This window comes from Mytilus californianus, unplaced genomic scaffold (assembly GCF_021869535.1).
Source record: "Mytilus californianus isolate M0D057914Y unplaced genomic scaffold, xbMytCali1.0.p SCAF_6, whole genome shotgun sequence".
Taxonomy (NCBI): Eukaryota; Metazoa; Mollusca; class Bivalvia; order Mytilida; family Mytilidae; genus Mytilus; species Mytilus californianus.
The window spans coordinates 82,620,512-82,642,656 of NW_026262712.1; the positions used below are offsets into that span (position 1 = coordinate 82,620,512).

General features: G+C 33.3%; 1 protein-coding gene across 1 annotated transcript; it reads left to right on the forward strand.

Moving 5' to 3' along the window:
• Positions 1–6,809: 6,809 nt before the first annotated feature.
• Positions 6,810–12,830, forward strand: LOC127705203 (PDZ and LIM domain protein 1-like). The gene is made up of 3 exons (XM_052209525.1): positions 6,810–7,076; positions 10,564–10,712; positions 12,136–12,830. Exons 1-3 carry the CDS (start codon positions 6,981–6,983, stop codon positions 12,221–12,223), a joined length of 333 nt encoding a protein of 110 aa, XP_052065485.1. The 5' UTR covers positions 6,810–6,980; the 3' UTR covers positions 12,224–12,830.
• Positions 12,831–22,145: the final 9,315 nt, after the last annotated feature.

Genomic DNA, 22,145 nt, shown 5'->3' on the forward strand with positions numbered 1-22,145 from the left:
CAAGGTTGGATTTTGACTTGAATTTAATTGTTGATTATACGTTGTTCAAGGACGGTTCCAGACATTTTTTAAAGCAGGGTTACAACCCAGGATAAAGGGGGGGGGGGGGGTGTCCAACCCCAGGACCCCCCCCCCCCTGGATCCGCCACTGTTGTTAAAAAGTTGACTTGATACTTTGAAGATGCAATCTATTCTAATGTTGTCTCGAAAGTTCCAGGTGTTGGATTCTTGAAAGTCTTTTATACATGAGGGTCAGACATTGTTAAAATCTTGCTACTCTTCTTTTTTACCTTAAAAACTGTTCATACTACATAAAAATAGGGAGATTTTGGTATGATTGCCAATGTGGCCAAATGACGTTGATGTTCTCGACTTAAGGTCACTTAAGTACGGCTTTCAACAATGAGCAAAACTCGTATCATATGGTCAGCTATGGAAGGCCGACATGACATTTCAACAATTCAAAGGAGAAAACTCATGGCCTGACTTGTGACAACACAATAAACGTAAAACAAATACGACAGACAGCAACCAATGACAACCACTAAATTACAGGCTCATGACTTGGAACAAGCATATAAAGAATGTTTGTGAGCTCTCAACCTTCTCCTAACCTGGGACAGTAGTGTAACATCACAACATAAGAACAAACTGTACAAATCGGTTGAAAATGGCTTTTGACTAATCAAATTGGCACGAAGCACAAAAACAACTAAAATAAAAAACACTAGACGCAAAGTCCCTATCTAAAAGTACTGAAAACTAGTTCAAAGCCAATTACTACTTATAAATACATAATGTTCTTTCAGACTAAGGTATCAATCATGTACATAATCAACTGATTTAGTGCAAAGACGTCATAAACAGTCTAGGAAAAGTACGACCTTGTGTAATGCCAAAATATATGTAAATACTATCGACAGGATGAAGGACCATACGTTTTCGTGACTGTATATATATATATATAAATACTAAATCAATGTTTGTACCAATAAAAACAAATCTGCAGAGATCTTGCTGCGGTGTTAAATTGATAACATTTATGAACAAGTTTATTCAAATGATCACTGAGTTATTATGAATCATATCTTGATTTACGGGCTCTATAAGCAACATCACGATAAAAACTATGAAGTCGTATACTGTTTTGTAATAAAAATTCAACCGGTAAAAAAATATATCTGATATGGGATTCTGATTGGCTGTCATCTTTTTTTACATCGGGGTTGACATCTAATATAAAGCAATAGACCTAGTCCATGTGCAACTAATGTTTTCATAATTTAGTTATACCCGCCTTGACATTTCCAGGCTTATGGCGGTAAACGTCATAATGAGAAAACGTCGATTGAAAGTCACATAACGTAATCGGGGCACCTGTTATTAAATGTCCAATTATATAATGCGATAAATTAAAGTTTTTCTTGACTTGAGGAAATTTGAATCTTATATCAAGATATACAAAACAAGTAGATTTGTTTACGTAAAATTAATAATTTAGGATAAAATCCCGTTTAGAATCGCATTCTTATTTCACAAAATTTATCTTTTAGATTTCATTGCATTGATCTGAATGAAAATTAATTCTCAAAGGGATCTGGAAATAAACTTTAGATCATTATAGGCATTTCAAAGTGCAGTGCTTATATTTTTCTCTAATTTATTACATATACAGATTGCAGCATGCATGAACATTAGGTTCTTGAATTAAATCTCATTTTTCACTTTGTAAGGGAAAATATGAACATATATGAACTAGCTGTCAGTAACTGTGAGTACTCTCAGATCTGTACTTAGTGTCTTTTTGTTGTTTGGATGTACTAGTACCCGTCCACGTCCACTCTGTGTTTGTGTTTTTGTTAAATGTATTTCTATTGGTATCCATCTGATGAGTTGAGCCTTTTTCAACTGATTTTTATAGTTTGTTCTTATGTTGTACTGTTAGACCATGCACTGTCCCAGGTTAGGGTGAGGGTTTGCGCCTTCAAATTAGTTTAACCCCGCCACATTCTGTATGTGCCTGCCCCAAGTCATGAGCCTGTAATTCAGTGGTTGTCGTTTGTTGTTGTGTTACATATTTGTTTTTCGTTCATTATTTTGGACATAAATTAGGCCGTTAGTTTTCTCGTTTGAATTGTTTTACATTTGTCATTTCGGGGCCTTTTATAGCTGACTATGCGGTATGGGCTTTGCTCATTGTTGCCGTACTGTGACCTATGGTTGTTAATTTCTGTGTCATTTGGTCTCTTGTGGAGAGTTGTCTATTTGGCAATCATACCACATCTTCTTTTTTATATATATGTATGGACATATACCGGTACATGTAAATCAAGCAAGATATGTCTGCCCATTAGGACCCCAATAGTTACTCATCCCATATTCGTTTCTAGGTTTTATTTTATCTTTGCCTGTCTTAGAACTACATAAACAACATGAACGTGTTGTTGGAAGCTTTCTTGTTTGGTATTCACTTTCTAAGCGTTGATGTTGTTTTCCTTAGGAGAAAGAAAATGTTTAAGTCAATGTTATTTAGATTGCAGATTCCGGTACATTGTTGCTATGGCAACCGAATGGTTGATATAGAAATAAAAAAATAATTAGTTATTAAAGCTACAATTACATTTTGATTTTTCTTTAAATACCCTCCCCCCTCCCCCTCAGTGTGTTTTGAATCTATGTATACTTAATATAAATGCAAAAAAACTCATTTTCACCCTGGTACCGCCATAAGCCTGAAAATTGCATGACTGATAACATATAAGTTATTGAAATGTATAAAAAAAAATGAAAAATGTTTAAACACTTAGTAAAATATGAAATTATATTTGAATTAGAAATAACCAGTTATCAATCAAATAAAATAGAGAATGGAAATGGGGAATGTGTCAAAGAGACAACAACCCGACCATAGAACAGACAACAGCAGAAGGTCACCAACAGGTCTTCAATGCAGCGAGAAATTCCCGTACCCGGAGGCGTCCTTCAGCTGGCCCCTAAACAAATATATATACTAGTTCAGTGATAATAAACGCCATACTAAACTCCAATTTGTACACAAGAAACTAAAATTAAAAATAATACAAGACTAACAAAGGCTAGAGGCTCCTGACTTGGGACAGGCGCAAAAATGCGGCGGGGTTAAACATGTTTATGAGATCTCAACCCTCCCCCTATACCTCTAGCCAATGTAGAAAAGTAAACGCATAACAATACGCACATTAAAATTCAGTTCAAGAGAAGTCCGAGTCTGATGTCAGAAGATGTAACCAAAGAAAATAAGCAAAATGACAATAATACATAAATAACAACAGACTACTATATATCAGCTAGCAGTTAACTGACATGCCAGCTCCAGACTTCAATTAAACTGATTGAAAGATTATGTCTTCATCATATGAATATCAGGCACAATCCTTCCCGGCTGAAAAAAAGGCTTCATGTCAACCAAACTTACTGACGTATTCATTTTTTTTAGTGAACAAAAGTTGTGAACCCATTTATTGATAATGTTCAAATCAATATATCTTTGATAACCAATACCAGGCCTTTGAAACACATTTTCATACCTTCATAAAAGAAGTGAAAGCTACAAAGGTGTATCATCTAAGGATAGTCGAAGGACAGACATCACAATGGTAAACAAAATAAATATATGAAAAGACAAACAATAGTGCAGAACACGCCATACAGAAACAGCTTGATATCTACCAACACCGGGAGCGAACTCAGGTGCTCCGGAAAGGTGAAATTTTTTTGTTCCACTAGTGTCGCACTTCACGTTGCTCTTCGCATATAGAAATGCGGAGATAAGTCGCATCCTTAACAAAGCTATTAAATTACGACTGGGTAAAAAGAGTACGGAACTAAATATGTTTTGCCAGTCAAAGAAAGATTTTAGGTAAATGGAATACTATAATAGGAGTAGGCAGGACATGGATGTGGATGTGACACTCTTGTTGTAACTATACATATCATGGCATACTGAATTGTAAAATAAACATTCACCCTTAATGAGACGTGATGTATACAATGTCTTTCCTTGCATGATTTCAAAGGGTTTCATACTATCAAAGAAGTACAAATATTCTATTCAGTTTGAAAAAGGTTAAGTTCTGGCTAGTTGAGATACAGTTAGAGAGCATGTGGTAAATCACATTTTCAGTTTTTTTTTAATCGCAGAAATCGAAATATTTTTTTCTCTCGCATAGTAGTAACAAGAAATGGTTTTTCTTGTAAATATTTTACTTAGGAAGCAGTATGAACAGAAGCTATAGTTGCATCTTAACAAACTTAATCAGCAAAGTTTTTGACCAGCTTTGTTTAACTCTAAATGAACGAATATTTATGAAATACCATGCAAGACATAGATGGATTCTGTCTTGTCCACAAAAGTCCAGAGAATGTCATTGTATAGAGAAAATTAATGTTCTTATCGAACCGCGCTGAATTATTTCCATTATTCATTTTTCATTTTTCAAAATTCAATTTTTCGATCAGAGATTATAATTGACAACGCCTGCGTTTTACAAAAAATACAAGTCGTAAGCCTTTAACTATGTTATTTGTTACTCGTACATCTTTTGTAGCTACAGCTCCAGTATGTTCGTGGTATAGCGTGCTCGCTGTAAATAGGGGAATGGGAGGTCGTCCTTGGTTCGATCAACTCTCATACCATATCAAAGACTTTAAAATTAGTATTTGCTGCTCCATGTTGCAGAGTACAAAACAGTTGTTTTTTATCGTTCTCGAATTCTCGTCAAGAAAATATATGATTGAAAGATTACCTGCTGGCATGAAACATCTGAAAATTCATATATCGATACTCTTCTTAACTGTACGTTTTCCATTTACTGGAACTGACACCTAAATTTTGAAGATTGCAATGATTATGTTGCTAAAGCCTATAACAAAGAAAGATGGACAAAAAGTGGCTAGACTATAAAAATTGCGTCGACAACTTTGTTGCATGGGTTACATCATTCATTCACTTAGTTGAAAAAATGAATACAAAAGAGCCAAATGACTTTATAGATAATACTGATTAAACCAAAATCGAAGTACAGTAAATAGATGAAATTTATGTCCCCGTGCCAGACAAATATTTAGAGAGACTCGCAGCTAGAGGAAATAAATAGAAAGAAAAAAATCAAAAAAATCAGATATTTGAAAAGAAATTTGTTTCCTTGATGGCTAGATGACAAATAAAAATGTGGTTAACAGGTAATTCATGTTATGGTTCATATCGCCATGGAAGATAAACTTATTATCTTTCTTTAAGACATTATTTTTTTTATTATGATGGAAATTTTTTTTTTCTGGGATGTGGAATGGGCTTGGGTTGGGGTGTTTGATGTTTTGAAGACATTTTTGTTGCTTTGATCTTTGAGGTGATTGTTTGGATCTATTTCTTTTGCAAAAACACTTTTTTAGAATTGTTATTACTTGCTTAAAGGGTGAATTTGATCGTATTTTGAAGAGACATTTTTTCAACACTTTTCGAACGGTTGCAAGAAAATTGAAAAAAAAAACAGATATGCGCTTTGTGAACCCATTTGAAGGAATATAAAACATCTATCTTCTTCTTCTATACGGAATTGAACTTGTTTCAGACTAAAAGGTATAAAAGGTAGCGGTATAAATATTCCACTACAGACCACTGACTATCAGCTCCAGAGAACTCAACGTTTGTTATACGCATTCAGCCCAAATGCAAGATCCTTGGATCAACGTTCACAGTCCGACCGGTCTACGATTGCGATGTATTCATAACACCAAAAACAGGCAAACGTATGCCAAATCATCGGTCCAAGCATCGGTCGTACTATTATTTTGAAACCTTAATGGATATAAGAAGATGTGGTATGAGTGCCAATGAGAAAACTCAAAATTTATAAAAGTAAACCATTATATGTCAAAGTACGGTCTTCAACACGGAGCCTTGGCTCACACCGAACAGCAAGCTATAAAGGGCCCCAAAAATTACTGGTTTAAAACCAATCAAACGGGAAAACCATCGGTCTAATCTATATAAAAAACGAGAAACACTTATGAACCACATCAACAAACGACAACCACTGAACATCAGATTCCTGACTTAGGACAGGTGCAAACAATTGCAGCGGGTTTAAACGTTTTAATGGTACCAAACCTTCACCCTTATCTGAAACAATAGTGTAACATCACAACATAGAAAAACACACTATAAAATATCAATTGAAATGGCTTAACTCAATCAAAGTTATTATACAATATAAAACAATAAACAGGTTCAGATTTCAGTATATAGCTGACATTAGAGAACATTTCCCAACAAAAACTAACAAGGATTTTGAAATAAGTACAATTTGCTTGTATGATTGATTTGACAGATCTATATGAAAAAAGATATAAATTAGTAAAAGAACACAAATGAATTCATCCATGTACTGAACATTTTACCAAATAGTCTTTGTTTAACAATGATCTGAATCACATTCGCACAATTCTATATGAAAAAAATGCGGAAAAAACATGGAGTCGGTTATTTTGTTGAAAAAAATTGTTGAATTTATAATTAACCCTTCAATCGTGTTTAACTTTTGCGAAACTCCCCTTCATGCAACCTGAAATATCATATTGAAAAACTAAGTTTTTCATATCAAATTCATGTATATATATAAATTAAAAATGAAAACAAAGAGAAAAGATAAAACAATGAAATAGAAAATATGTACATAATTTTTCGACATAAATGAAAGACAGATAAACTAATAGATAGTGGTATCATCTATTAATGATATGTAGTATCTACATGGAATGTTATGTTTATATTTAGAACTTCTTGTTTACTCCCCAACAGATGATCGTTCTAGCAGGAATCATGTGATTTCATAGATTGTTGTGGTATCTTGTCTTTTGGGAGGATCTCAGGGGTGACATACAATCTAGCACTGTAACAAGTGTTTGCTGATTGTATCTTGGAAGTTTTGTAGGTTCGTAGAATGGCGACGGTTCAGATACAGAAGAGCGGAGGACAACCGTGGGGATTTCGGTTAGCAGGAGGACGGGATTTTAATGTACCACTTCAAGTAAAAAAGGTAGGCGTGGTAACAATTCCATTCAATTTAGTTTGTTCCGATAAATGATTTAAGTAATGTATTGAGATTGATTTCTTTTCCGAACACAAAAAGTCCTTTCATTTTTCTTGGATTGACTGAGTAAAAAGTTACTTATTCGTTTAATTACAATTCGTTTAATTACATGTATAATTTGTCATCCCTTTTTTTGGGGGTGGGGGTTGTCTCATTTGCCTATATGCCCCAATGATCTCTTTTTCTTCATAATTATAATGTAAGAAATGGCTTCAAATCAAATTGAAACCGAGAATAATATGTAATTACATTTTATTTCAATTGAACCATCTAACATTGATAAACTATCTATCACTCTACACAATAACGTAATGCATAAAATTCTTCCATGCCACATTGAAACATAAGTGCTACATTTTTAAGATAAAAAGTGCGATTAAAGGTACAATTTGATATTTATTGAGATACTGTTGTGTTTAAGTTGTTTTAAATTAGACAAGAAATTAGTTAATTGTTCTTCACTGAAATACAGAAGCTGCCATCAATTAACCTCTAATCATTGTATATATACACGGGCCAAATTAAGGCCGACTGAAACCTAATATTTTATGGTTCCCTGTCTATTAATATGGCATATGATTCCTGTACTACATTATTGCAGACGTCAGATTGATAAGAAATCAGAAAATTGTTCAAACAGACAATATAATTGGTTTCACACGCCCCAACATACGCATTGTATTTGTACAACTATCAGCAATAAGCACTTCAATCAAGTAAACCCTGTAAAGTATTAATTCTAGTTCGACCTTTTCAATGTCAAATAGATATATTTTGCACGAAGCTATACACGTGTGTGCCGCAATACAGGGCTAGTGTAATGAACAGCTTCAAAACATAAAATGATTATACTGGTGCCATAGGTACTTTGGAACAATTTTTTTGCAGCCCTTCCCTTCTTTCAAAATCCGTAATTTTTTATTTCAATTTCAATAACTTTCGCGTATTTCTGTGTTATATTAACATAAATATACTAGAAATAACATGGATTTTCTATTTACTATAAATTCTTAGTTTAATATCAACAGAGGTCATTGATAATGTATCTAGAGTGATATTATCAGTAACTGTGGATAGTAAACTAGAAATTGATAGTAAATGGTAAATCACATATTTCCAATAGAAACACAGAAAAAGTCGAAAATAATTAAAATTAACAAAAATGGATTTTGGGAAAAAGGGGGAGGGCTAATAAAAAAATTGTCCCGTGTCCTCAAGAACCTATAGCTGGAGCAACTCTCGCTTTATCATATATTTTTTTTTGGAACCAATGAGTTGTTTAACTTTTGATGCTGACAAGAAGTTTAAAATTGGTAAAGTGGAACTTCTCTCCAAAAATCCACTTGGATTTTGTGTTGGAGGTTTGTTTGTTTTTTTCTTTTTTAGTATATATTAGGGTTCTCGTCATGTGGCGATAAGCAATAAGGTTTTTAACTGAGGGTTCCAGTTTGGAATTTGGAATTTTTACCTCACTTTATGGTTTTGTTATTTTGGGTATTGTACTTGGCATTTCACTCGAGTAGTTCAATTTCGAATCCAAATAGTAAAGTGAATTTCACAATATTTGGTTGTTGCAGAACCAGTTGGGTGGGTATAGCACCATCGTTTTCATTCATGTATTTGACATGCTTTGAATTTACATTAATAAAAGATCGAAATCAAAATATATTTTTATCAGAATTTTTCTTTGGGAAATATTATCAGAACATAATACCCTGTTTGGAGTTAGTTATTTTGACCAGTAACATATTTTACGGTATACGTACAAACTATATCTCACTGTTTGTTGTCAATGAAGGAATTTTCTGATGCAGAACTTTAGTAGTCTCCGTTAAATGTGCAATGCTTGTGGAGGCTTATTAAAATATATGGTATGGACACGAAGTCTTGTCAATTATTAAAGATTATATATTGACATCTGGATGCTCTACTTGGTTTTGTTGTGCTTTTTGGTTGTTGTCTCGTTGACTCATATTCCACATCTTCTTTTACCTATAGCCTTTGTTTCCTAATAATAACAATCAATAGTTAGAATTATACAAGAAACTAACATTGTTTGATGATTGGCAAATGTTCCTGGCATTGTGACAAGTCTCCACAAGAAACTTCATGAGAAAAGAATTACATCTCCAAATGACATCAGACTTCTACACTTTAAATCGGAACACATGCAAGATTATATATAATCATCGCCATCATCTAAGATACATCAGATGAAAGTTTGCTTCTTCTCTTTTGTACAAGAAAAACCCAGACCTAACTTCAGTAGTAATTATCACTAATATCAACATAACTACCACAATTCCGAAGTCCCTCCTTTTTTCCTCTCCTCTAAAAAGGAGGCAAATTTCGGAATATTGTATATGTATTTTTTTCTTTAAACATATTTACACCAAGATGTCGTTAAATGAAATTGGATACCCCGCATTGATCATGCTTTTCATTAACATAATATTATGATCAAACCGCTGAAAGATCCTCTCCTAAATTATTGAAAATGACAATAATATCTTGGTTGTAAATTAGATACACGCATTCCATTGCATTCGGGCTAACGTCATCAAAGTGACATACAGCGCAATACATCCTTTCCAATGAGAATAACCATTGTAAACTGCAATAGATCATGCATACTCGTGCATGTAATATGAGATTTGGAAATCAGATTGTAACGTTTTCAAACAACTCAAATATTGACAAATTTATATATGCATCTTCATTTTTCTCAAATTTAAACCTATTCTATACATGTTTTACTGAAGTTTCCATTATGCATAATGTACTTTATTTTCTCCAATTTTTGCAAATTATCGATGGTTTACCCAATAGAAAAAAAAAAGAACTCAAAAGAAAATTCAAAACAGAAAGTCCTTTATCAAATGGCAAAATCAAAAGCTCAAACACATCAAACGAATGGAAAACAACTGTCATATTTCTGACTTGTTACAGGCAATACCTTATGTAGAAACGACGACGAGGGTTTTTTTAACGACCTTGACTACCCATGAGGGTCTTGCACGGTCGGAATTTATATAGAAAATGGTTGATTAAACCGGGTTTAATAGCTAGCTAAACCTATCTCTTGTATGGCAGTCGAGAAAGTTACCTCCTCTGGGTACAATAAGAATACCGTGGGCACCAGCATGCCAGCCCCAGAATTAGCAAATTTTTGTAAAATGTGTAAAATACATAATTAATAATTTACAGAAAACAGTATGTTTCTTTGACTAGTTTATTTTAAAGTCAGACTGAAACTTGTTATGTATCTTTGTAACTACATGAGAGCGTTTTTTGATTTGTTTGCACTTTCATGTCAATAATAAATTTCTTGAATTATATTCTTTTATTTGATTTGATGTAAATCAGAATGCGCAATTTACTAGTTTTATCAGTGGTCATTTGGTTTATATACATGATTTTTTTTTTATCTTAGGTTGAATCTGGTAGTCCAGCGGCCGGTGTTTTGTCTGCTGGTGATTCTATAATAGGTATCGGAAATTCCGATGCCAGGGGCATGACACATATGCAGGCACACCAGACGATTCGGGGATCAGGAAATTATCTGCAGCTTACAGTAGTTAAGTATGTACTGATTATCATAACACCTGCATTTTGGATCATTTCCCCCAGATAAGTAAATCGATGATGATTGCAGTGGGTAGATAAAAAACCTATAAAAGTATCCTTTTATTCATATACCTGAAAAAAAGATAAGAGAACATGAAAGGGAAATGTAGAATTTACATTAGAATTATTGATTTGTATCTGAAAGACAATACGTATCTTTACTTCCAATAGAATCTGGTTTCGGTTTGGAATGTTCTTCCTATCAACTATTAACTACTCCAACTTTTCCAATACCTGTATAATTTGTAGGTCTGCGACATCTTTAAGCATTTATAGTTTGGTCATATGTTCTTGTTCCGAAATACGAGATGATGTTGTTCGAAACTCCGGCTACGTTCAGACTTTAATTGCCATTGTGTGAAGTAAAGTCAGTGCATGATGTTCCCAGTGGCGAAAACAAATTGAGGGCGGGGCCCTAACGTCCAAAATAATGTGTTTTTTTTCTGAAATTGACTGACTCTTATTTTGCAGTAGGCCTCCACTACCCTGCCCCTTTTTAATCCTGAATCTGCAATAGGAGCCTATATCTTTTCAAAATACGCCAATGGGTCATCGAATTTGCTTTGATAAAATATAATTTAGTTTCATAAATATTCCCTTCAAGTGTTGAAATTATAAGACAATTTTGAGTGATAATTGCAAAATAAGCAATCAGCAATTTTCACCTCCACAGTCAGAAGACTACAGTAGATACTATATATAAATCAGCAGAATAATTAATTCCTTCTGACACCATCATAATCAAACACGAGTCATCATTCTATTATCTACATGATCAATTGTTTTCAGGCAAAGTATTCTCTATTGTTTATGAATAAGTTTATCTTGGGTATAGGTTTCTATAACTGTACTTTCTTTTGCGCATCCGATCACTCATCATAATCTCAGGTTATATTGTCTTGTTTACATAACCCTTCTCGTGAGAAAGTCGGCTTTTTATGCCCCCGTCGTCACCGCAGGGGGCATTATGTGTATATACCTTGTCCTTCCGTCCGACCGTACGTATATCCCAAAATTGGTTTCCGTTCTCTACCTTTAGTTTGTCTCAACCAAATGTTATGACACTTATACACAATGCTTATTACCACAAAACACAGATCAAGTTCGAATTTGGGTGGCGTCACTTTTACCGTTCTCGAGTTATGCCCCTTTATAATGTTATATGCAAGCGGGGGCATAAACTGGGTCCCATGGACACATTCTCCATTTATTTTGAATTGAAATACAGAGTGAATTGTATGTTTCTCTTCTTTTCTTAAACTTACATTTCATAATATAGAACTCACTTCTACTTTAAAAGTTCTCACTAAATCTGATCGTCCATATTTCGTGTTGAAACACTGACTTGATGTATGTGACATTATCATATCCATTTCAGAGGACACGGCGGTATGGATAGACTATCTTCTATAAAACCGAAAGGTCCTGTCAAATTTTCACCTTGGAAAGCACAATCAGCACAATGAAAATATAATTATGATCAGTTGTAAGTCATCAAGCCATTCCTTGGACACGCAGCAAGTCAGAGACGTATCCGGAAGAATAATTGGTTGGAAATCTATTTCGAATTTAAAGTTTGTGGATTTTCAACTCGAAAATGTATAGAATATGTTTTTTTGTATATAACATCACGTAATTTTGTGCCGCCACTTCAATTGTAGTGATATGAATTAGGACCACTACGCTATGCTTTCATTATTGGATTCGTCATTCGCTTTGGAAAAAGGAATGTGTTAATTCATTTTCAGAATTTCATTTGAAATCAAGGTTTCAAAGAATCGAGATTTATCAGTGGTTCCACAAAAAGGGGGGCATTATCTCTACCGAAACAAGATGATGATAACCTTTGGAGAATATCATTGATTTCATATCTGTTTGATATCTATTTTTCATGTTTCATTGTTTCATCAGTCGTCGTACAAGGCCGTTAAGTGCAATAAAGGATGTGAATTTTATACATTTTTTGGTGTATAATTTAACTAAATATATATGATACATATTTATAATAATGTCAAATGAAGGAAAGTTTTTCTTGTATAAATTGTTTAGATGAAATAAAGATTTTGTAAGTGATTTTCGTTATATTTGCTATACAAAATAAATAATGAAAACAACACTTCATAAATATCATGTGTCCGAAGCGCTTTTCTGTATTTACCTTCATTAGGAACGCTCAAAGGCTAATATTTGAAAGCCAAGGATGTATAAGAACCGAAACAGTTGAGGAGTTATATGACCAGAAAGGACCTAGAAATGATAGCCAAATCAATCTAAGATCACATTTGCATAAGGGAGTGGAACCCTTTGTTTCTTAATAGTTACTGAATTTATAAACGAGGATCTGGATGGGATTTACAGAATAGAGAATAATGATCAAAAGTGCAGAATAATATACAAAAAAGAATACAGAAAAATTGGCAAACAAATGTAAAGAATAGAGGATAATGGGGTGTTAAATTATAAAGAAAAGAGAATAATGGGGAAAATAAATAATGAATAGAGAAAAATGGTCTAAAAATGATGCCGGATAAAGAAATGAAGGTCCCCATCCAGGCCAAGGGACAACTTAATAGAGGTTTGCTATAATTCATGCCAATACCGAAGTACTGACTACTGAGCTGATCATGATACCCTCGGAGACTGATAGTCCAACAACAGAGGTATCGATACAGTGCTGTAAAAAAGAAAACAACACTTTATATATATAAATTTCATGCGTCTATAGGGAGATAACTCGGATGTGACCGTTACATTGTGTACATCTGAGTAGCTGCGCTTAGTATTGAAATGTGATTTTGTACTGTTAAAATGATAATGGTTGACGATTAATTGATCATGGTGCTGCGGGAAATTATCATAGTTACTAAAATTAAAATGTACAATTATAGTAGCAAAACAGTAATTGTTTTGTTTGTCTAGTTCAAATGTCATATATTACAGGTATTAGATTGACTGACACCTTTTTATCACCATTTATGCAGTAATTGCTACTTATTGTATACATACTAACAGAGACTAACAGAGATATATATACACAAGTATATATGTTTCTGATACTAATTGTAAAAAAAAAAGCCGAACAAAATATTACGCGATTGTATGATTGCCAGATACTTAATTATTTATTTAACGTAAACGACTTACAGAACCAGAAGCCAATAATAGATCTCCTCGACAAATTAACATTCATACATAGACAAACAATTCACAAACAACAGTAAATAATCTAACAATCTAACTCAATACCAACATTTTAACTTTTAGTCTAAACAAGAATCTGAAACACATAATTATCAAACATTTTGAGATTATCAACCCACTTACTGGCTTCCGCATTCCAAAATTCATGTATGGATTAGGTTATACCGACACTAATTGGAGAAAAAACACCGATGAAGGTCTTCTCCTCTGAAACTGCTTGGCCAAACTGAACCAAGCTTGGCCACAATCATCATTGGGGTATATAGTTTAAAAAACGCTTCCGATGATCCCATTCAATATGGCTGAAAAGGCTAAAAATAAAATATAGAGGTAATATGCAAGTTATGTCTATATTATCTTGAAAAACGCTTAAGATAGAGAAAAACTAGAGCAGATGTGTTCCATTTGTTTTAAGATCTACCAAATGTCCATTTACAATAAAACTGTGAGATGATTAATTAAATGACTATTATCTTAAATCATATATTATAGATAGGGAGACATTTAAAACAACAAATAATGCAATTATTACCGAATTTGTCAGTTGACTCTTTATAGCCCATGAATTGCGATTTTTAAGACTTTTCATTTTTGTTTATTATCTCGAAACCAGTAATAGAGATGGAAAATCATCAGCAAGACATGATCTACAAATATGGTAACATGGCGGGAATTGTTGGTCGCCCCTCGGTTACTTTTTCATTTTATTTTGCGTTTTTTATTGTTATCTTACACCATAATAGAAAAACAGAAACTTTAAAAAAGCAAAAAATGATCAGAAAGAAGATCTACAAATTATCAACATATGATCAGTATCTGTAACGATCAGTAAATTTGTTGTGATAACCATTTAAACATTTTGTAATATGCACTGCAAAATTTGATAAGTGTTGCTTTGATGATCAGTAACGATATAAAAAGATATAAGAACAATCTCCATGAGACAACAGCACTGCCTACTTGAAATGTGTATTTAGACAAGTAAATATGACTGTTAAGTCAAGATTTCGGTCCACACAGTTTCCGTTAAAAAAGGTATTGGAGAGGCGAAATATACTATTATTGTGGCATTGTATCATAAAATAGAAATGGAAACGGGGAATGTGTCAAAGAGACAACAAACCGACCAGAGAGCAGAAAACAGTCCAAGACCACCAATGGGTCTTCAATTCAGCGAGAAAATCCTGCACCCAGAGGCAGACATCAACTGACCCCTAAACAATAATGTTTAAGAGTTCAGCGAAATGGACGCCACACTAAACTCTGAAACATACAAATGCCAAAATTAAAAAAAAAACACACAAGATTAACAAAGGCTAGAGGTTCCTGACTTGGGACAGGCGCAAAAATACGGCGGGGTTAAACATGTTTTGTGAGAACTCAGCCCTTCCCCTATACATCTAGCCAATGTGGAATAATCTAGCACACAGCAAATCGCATAGTAAAACTCAGTTCATGTATTATTGTATGCAAAAATACTGATCAGGTGAGCGACACCGTCTCCTTGGAGCCTATAGTTTAAATATTGTAACAGGGAATTACAGCGCTACATGGTTGATTGAAGCAAAAGGTTAAGAAAGCCAAAGATGTATAAATTAACTACTAATAAGCACTTTTAGGTGACACATACCAGCTGAGACTAACAGTCTATCTGTAGTGCTTTCGTCCGAATAGTAGAATAAAAAAATGTGTTCATTATAAATTTTCATCATTACCAATCAGAACCAAAATTTTTAAAAATGAATAAGAAATCAAAGGAGAATGCTAAAGAGTAGCTCAACCGTCTAAGATAAACATTGTTTGGAAGACTGGCATGTTGTTAAATAGACAAATTATTTGTTTGCAAAAAGAAAAAAAAATACAAGCTAAACTAGCCGTATGTTAAATGTGTACTCAAGTCTTTAACCTGTATGCTCATAATGAAAATTAGCATATAAGATGACAATTCGTTTGCTCTGTGTGAACTTATGAGCTCGGGATTCAAAACTGTTAACGTTGCGCAATCGAGATATGAATTAATTGCGCTCGATATGTTCAGTCTTCTACCCGATATGCGAACAGAAAGTGCACTCGTGAGATATGAATTCGTGTGAATGGGATCTTTAGTCGTGCAGTATAGGCATAAAAACGCCAAAGACCAAAGAAAAGGATGTAAACAACTACCGGGGGTATATGTTCATTTGTAATTACGTGTTAATAATACTTATGGTCAACATCATACTACAATTCTTTTATTTCAGTATCATATTTTTCCTAATTAAGAAAAAAATCTAACTGCAAAAAAAAAATCTATGTTTAAGGCATTTGTTTTCCTTTTCTACACTTGCAATATAATGAGACAATTTTGCTTACTTATTATTAGCTGTGGTTGAATCAAAGGTGTTCTTATCAGAAGTTTTTCTAAATGGTATTTATTAACATATTTTTTTTTTTTGGTAAAAGGAAACCAACTTTATAGCAACAATAAAAAAATGTGTCCATAGTACACCATGCCTCGCTCGCAATGTTACATTTCCATTTTCAGTGAACTGTGAAAACTGGATCAACACCCTAATTTGGCGTTCCATAAAATGTAAATTTCACGTTAATGTGACCACAAGCTATACTTTAACATGATACCGGACGAACTTTATAACGGACGGACGCACAGACCGGAAAACCTAATGCCCCATCTACAATCATTTCATTTCCAATAACAAATGCCAGATAAGTCTGATATGTAAATCAAGGATATGTGAAGTCGCTTCTTTGGATATCTCTAGTGTGATTTGTGAATCTACAAAAGGAATCATACATCTTGAATAATTATCATTAAAGAAAGTCTGATGGGGAAAATATCTTAAACCATGAGATGATTTGTGCAGTTTTATGATAAACTTCATCAATGAACTTTGGTTTTCCCTTTTGAATTGTTTCACACGTTGTCATGGTGGGGCCTTTTATAGCTTATTATACGGTATGGGTTTCGCTCATTGTGAAAGCCCTTACGATTACATATTGCTGTTTACATACTAGTTCTGTGTTCTCTGGTGGATAGTTGTCTGATCTTGTCTCATTAGGATTATCGTACCACATATCCATATTTCTATATTGTATAACCACGACTCTAAAACATTCATTTTATTGTTAAAATCTAATACCATCAATGAAAATATTTTGAAACATTTATCAAAATAGACGAGAAAAAAATGTTACATATAAAAAGCAGAATTAGTAAGTTCATAAAAATGTCATATCGCTACGCCTTTTTATTGAAATAAAGATAAATTCTAATGAAACATAACAAAACTGAGGAAAAAGGTTTTACATAAACTGTGGGAGTGAAGGATATTGAATACAAACAGACCAGCATCCACGCGTCCTTTTGTTCCCCCCTTCCAGTCGTTAGTCTCTTGTTTTATCCAACACTATTCACGCTTCTTCCTGTTATGACATATGTTATTAAAAGAGTATCAAATATTCAACAATTGAATCCGCACGACACCGAAGACAAAAACAAAGACGGTGTCGTGTTTGATTCAAATCCAAGTTTTACTCTAACGTTGAATGTTAATATTTTGGTATAATGAAACAGCTCTTTCTTTATGTCCATAACGTAATGTCTCCAGAATCGATATTTTATCATGCAGCAGCCTTCAAACGGATATGTCAAGTAAATATAACAGTTTCTAATTGACTTACTGCAAACAGTAAGGAATCAAAAGTTCATTTATATCTGTTAAGTAACAACGGTCATGCTTCTATATCATCCACTGATGTGGCCGTAAAGAGTCCCCATAAAGACATACACAAATTATTGCGTTTCAATTTGGCAGTGCATCGTCAGCCTATTTGGCTATCTGTGATGTAATATTGCACTAATATGTATTTATTGTATATTGTTGCACTATACTAAACCATTCATTCATTTATACTTGGAAAAAAAGTACAACCGTCCAATACCTAAACTGGGTTTGAATTACAAATATATTATTTACATATTAATTAAGAAATGCATGTATACATGAAGAGTTCAGGGAATACAGACAGCGAAATTGTGTCAATGCAATGAATGGGTTAGCAGATCGAATGTAGACGAACGATACATTTACCATGTAATACAGGACACAGGCAAAATCAAAATCTCTTTGTTCTTACTGTGTTATTATCCGGATAATTCACTGCTATTTACATTTCCAACTTCCCAAAAATATTCGATTGGTGCTGATTTTTGAAATAGTTTGAGAGTTACTGAAGTTAACCTTGGACATGCATGATAAGTACCAATTGACCATCAATGTATTCCACAACAGGACCATTTTCAATAAGTCTTTCAAGCTTTACTAAATTTTACAATATCACAACTTTATTTGCAAACAATATCCTAGCTAGTTTCGAAACATATTGCCAAATTACAAATGCCTGCAAATATGGCTGCAAACTGCAATTTTGATAGATTTTGACCAATTTTTAGTATTCATCCAAATGTTTTATAAGGTATTGCTATGCGGTATGGATATGGCTCATTGTTAGAAGGTTGTACGGTGACCTATATATATATAGTTAATTTTTGCTAACTTCTACGTCATTTAGTCGCTGGTGGTCAGTTGTCTCATAGGCAATCATACCACATCGTTCTTGACTTTATATTAACTTAAACAAAAAGTCCATTTGATATAAATCTATATTGCCTGCCAGATACACATTTGATTTGGTTAAAAATATTCTTCGAAACAAAATTTTGCTCAAACATGTTAGATATTAGCATTATTGTACCAAAATTGTACTTGGCAGCAAGATAACTTAATAGCGATTTAATTACAAGTATGTGAACATGTGCAAAATGCTTAAAGTATATTGTATACACTGTAAACTCTTTAATTTTCAAATTCCAGTATACTAGTATAGGTTTCAACAACTGTCAGATCTTGACCCTGTGAGTAAAACAGATATAAAGAATGCTTACAACATTGATGATTTTCAGTATTATTTATCTTTTCACTAGCATCACCACCCCAAAATTAATAGATCGTCCCAGATTTTTTTAACTCATCAGAGATATGACTGAGTGATGTAAACCTTTAACATGAAATTATAATTGCTGAGAATCGTAGGTGTCAGAGGCTAACACGTTGGTCGGACGGTGGACGTCACCATCCACGCTTTGCTTCGGCCCAATGACAATCATACTCTACAGAAGTTCCAGAATTGGGACAGGTGCATTGCTCTGACAGACATCATGTTGCAACGTTAAAGCAGTTTTATGAATACTCATTCCTCCCGGTATTCCTAATATATCGATCAGTTCATTGAAAGGGTACAGAGAAAACCCACAAGAAATCGAGATAGACTTCAAAAATAAATTAGTTTAATATTTAAACATCGGTGTAACAAACGACAATAAACTTCAAGTATGACAATAATAGATAGAACCGTGATAATATGAAATCACTCACAGAACGTTCAGTATTTACTTTTATAGTATTCATGCCTTTTTACATTTTAATATCGTTTTAATATTGGTAACTGTACTTCCGAGTAGGTTTTATACAGCAATGATCTGTTCAGAATTGCCGCCAAAGAATTCCTATATACATTTTGTTACTTTTTTTCCGAGTACTATAAGTGTGGATTAAGGACAGTTTACTTGAAATCGAAGAAAGTTTAAACAATGTAGAGTGTTCTTAATAAGAAATATTGAAATGCGTTTGAAACTTCATTTAGAATTGGCTTCCCGTAATTTCCTAACCGGATTAGCAACATAAAAGAACGCAAGATCTTACTTTCTTTAATCGCATACCTTTATAACTTGTAAAATGTTAGCACCAAAAGATGTTTTTAAATAAATTGAATTAATTCTTCATTTGATTACCCTGTTTTTCATGTTTTCTCCATGATATTAAACTCGGCGGTCGCTCATTACCACCACGTTAGTTGTAAAATGACATTCATACAAGACAATGAACTAAGGAAGACTTCCGATACAGTAGCAATCACCTTTTTTATCTTCTTTTAATGGAAGATTAGTCTTTTTGCTGCCGAGACGCTGCCGGAGTATTTTTGTTCGGATGTATAGGCGCGTAACTTAAAGACATTTTATTTATTATTCCTTCCTAAGACATCAACGGCGTTAACACAGAAAATGAATTAAAATTGATGGAGAAAAACAAAAGTTGGACTATAAGACGTTATTGACTAATATATCACGAGGCAATTAAAAAGATATTGTGACTTTTCCGGAATAGAGACGGAAATCCGATGACGACCATTCGGAAATATAAAATGCCTCAGCTATTGTTCAAAATCAAATTACTCTCTGCCTTATTAACATGTGTGTAAAATTAAGCATTAATCTTTAAATTATTTATAGGTATATACAGTGTAAAATTAATCCGCATATCAATCAGAAACTCGTACCTTAGTACCCCCTGCATTGATCTGCGGCAGACAATTCTAGCTCATGTCAAAATATTGCTGGCATTTATATAGTATTAAAATTCTAACATCAGATTAAAATGTTACTAACATGAAATCCAGGGTATCTGTAGAAAAAGATGAATAGCTTGAAGACAAGACAGGAGATACAAAATACCGGTTCTCTGCTGAGCTTCCAAAAGGTCATGGTCAAAATGTAGCAGAACACCGCTGGGCGGGAAAAAGAAATCGGAATAATTTCACTGCTTACATTACATTATCATTGTGGATATTCATTAAAATACATTAGAAAATGACAATCGGGATAATGTAAATAATAATTGATGATATTACACTCTGAGAACTGCATTAAAGAAGTTATTTCACTGTCTCATTTACATTACCGAGGATTATGCATATATAAATCTCTTTTAGAAAAAAAATACAACCTTATTTACCCTTTCACAAGAGTTTGCTCATATCTTGAACCGGGTTAAATCCGTATTCCGTGCTATATAACGCGATTTTTCGGTTCTAAAGTTGAAATGTCTACTCCAAATGTTGAAATAATTTATCTACGTAGATTATTTCTCACTTTCTATACAGAATTCTACAATTATGTTCTGAAATGTTGAAGAAGAAAAAAGAAATGCTTGCTGACATATTATACAATACAAAAACTTTTACTTGATTGTTAAATTATTTGTTTTTTCTTCCAAAAAATGGTCCTTTCTATTGCAAGCCGTTTTCACCAAAACTATGTTTAAATCATTTTTCGAAAAATTTACACACTGAGAATTAAAAAAAAAGCACACTGAGATGGAAAAACCTAAAAACACACACTGAGAATTAAAAATTCACGTGACACACTGAGATTTCACAAAGACGCACTGAGATTACAAAAAATGAAAAACACACACTGAGAATTGAAAATTACACACTGAGAATTGAAAATTACAGACTGAGATTTCAAAAAGACACACTGAGATGAAATAAACTGAAAAACACACACTGAGAATTTCAAATTACTCACTGAGAATTTATAATTATACACTGAGATTTGTGCGCACTTTTTATGCGCACATATCTTATTAGCATACTTAATCTGAATCTATTACAAGCTTAAAACAACTAGCGGACAGCACTCGTTAGTCCTTCAATTTGGCGCCAAATGTTTTATCAACAACATTAGAAATACAACGTATAGAAAAACTACGTTATTAAAGACCAATGGAACAAGAAAAATACCCACTTACTCTCATCAAGGATTTGTATACTATACAAATTCTTGCTCGCATTACAAAATATAACCAAATGGTGAAAAAACTTTATTATTTTTTTTAAAACATTGGAACTATGCAGTGAAATTTTTACCCAAGTGTCTATTATAGCATATAAACGTAACAAAAGTAAAAGATTACCTTGCGAAATCAGGGTAACAGTTGAAAGACTTTTGAAAGGGGACCCATGCTTAAACAGTTGTAAACAAAAAATCCCTATATACTATCGTAATAATCTGAATTATAGGCAACAAACTTATGAGTATGAATTAGCAAAAAACGATGTTAAGTCTTGAAATTTATTATGAATGTTGGTTGAAACCTGGGAACAGAATATCAATATATATATGTTCCTGTTGAAACGAACCGTATTTAATTATAATGAAGAGAGTCCGGGAGACCAAGATATTAATCTGTTGAATTATTCATATCATGAATATTCACTAGTAATGTGCATATTAATCTCAGCGTGTATTTTTGAAATCTCAGTGTGTAATTAACAATTCTCAGTGTG

What these genes read in the sequence shown, in the direction of transcription:
- LOC127705203 (XM_052209525.1), top strand. Translation starts at nt 6,981, where the DNA reads ATGGCGACGGTTCAGATACAGAAGAGCGGAGGACAACCGTGGGGATTT. An exon ending in TACCACTTCAAGTAAAAAAG is followed by an intron (nt 7,077 to 10,563) that starts GTAGGCGTGGTA and finishes TTTTTATCTTAG; the next exon opens with GTTGAATCTGGTAGTCCAGC. An exon ending in CTGCAGCTTACAGTAGTTAA is followed by an intron (nt 10,713 to 12,135) that starts GTATGTACTGAT and finishes TATCCATTTCAG; the next exon opens with AGGACACGGCGGTATGGATA.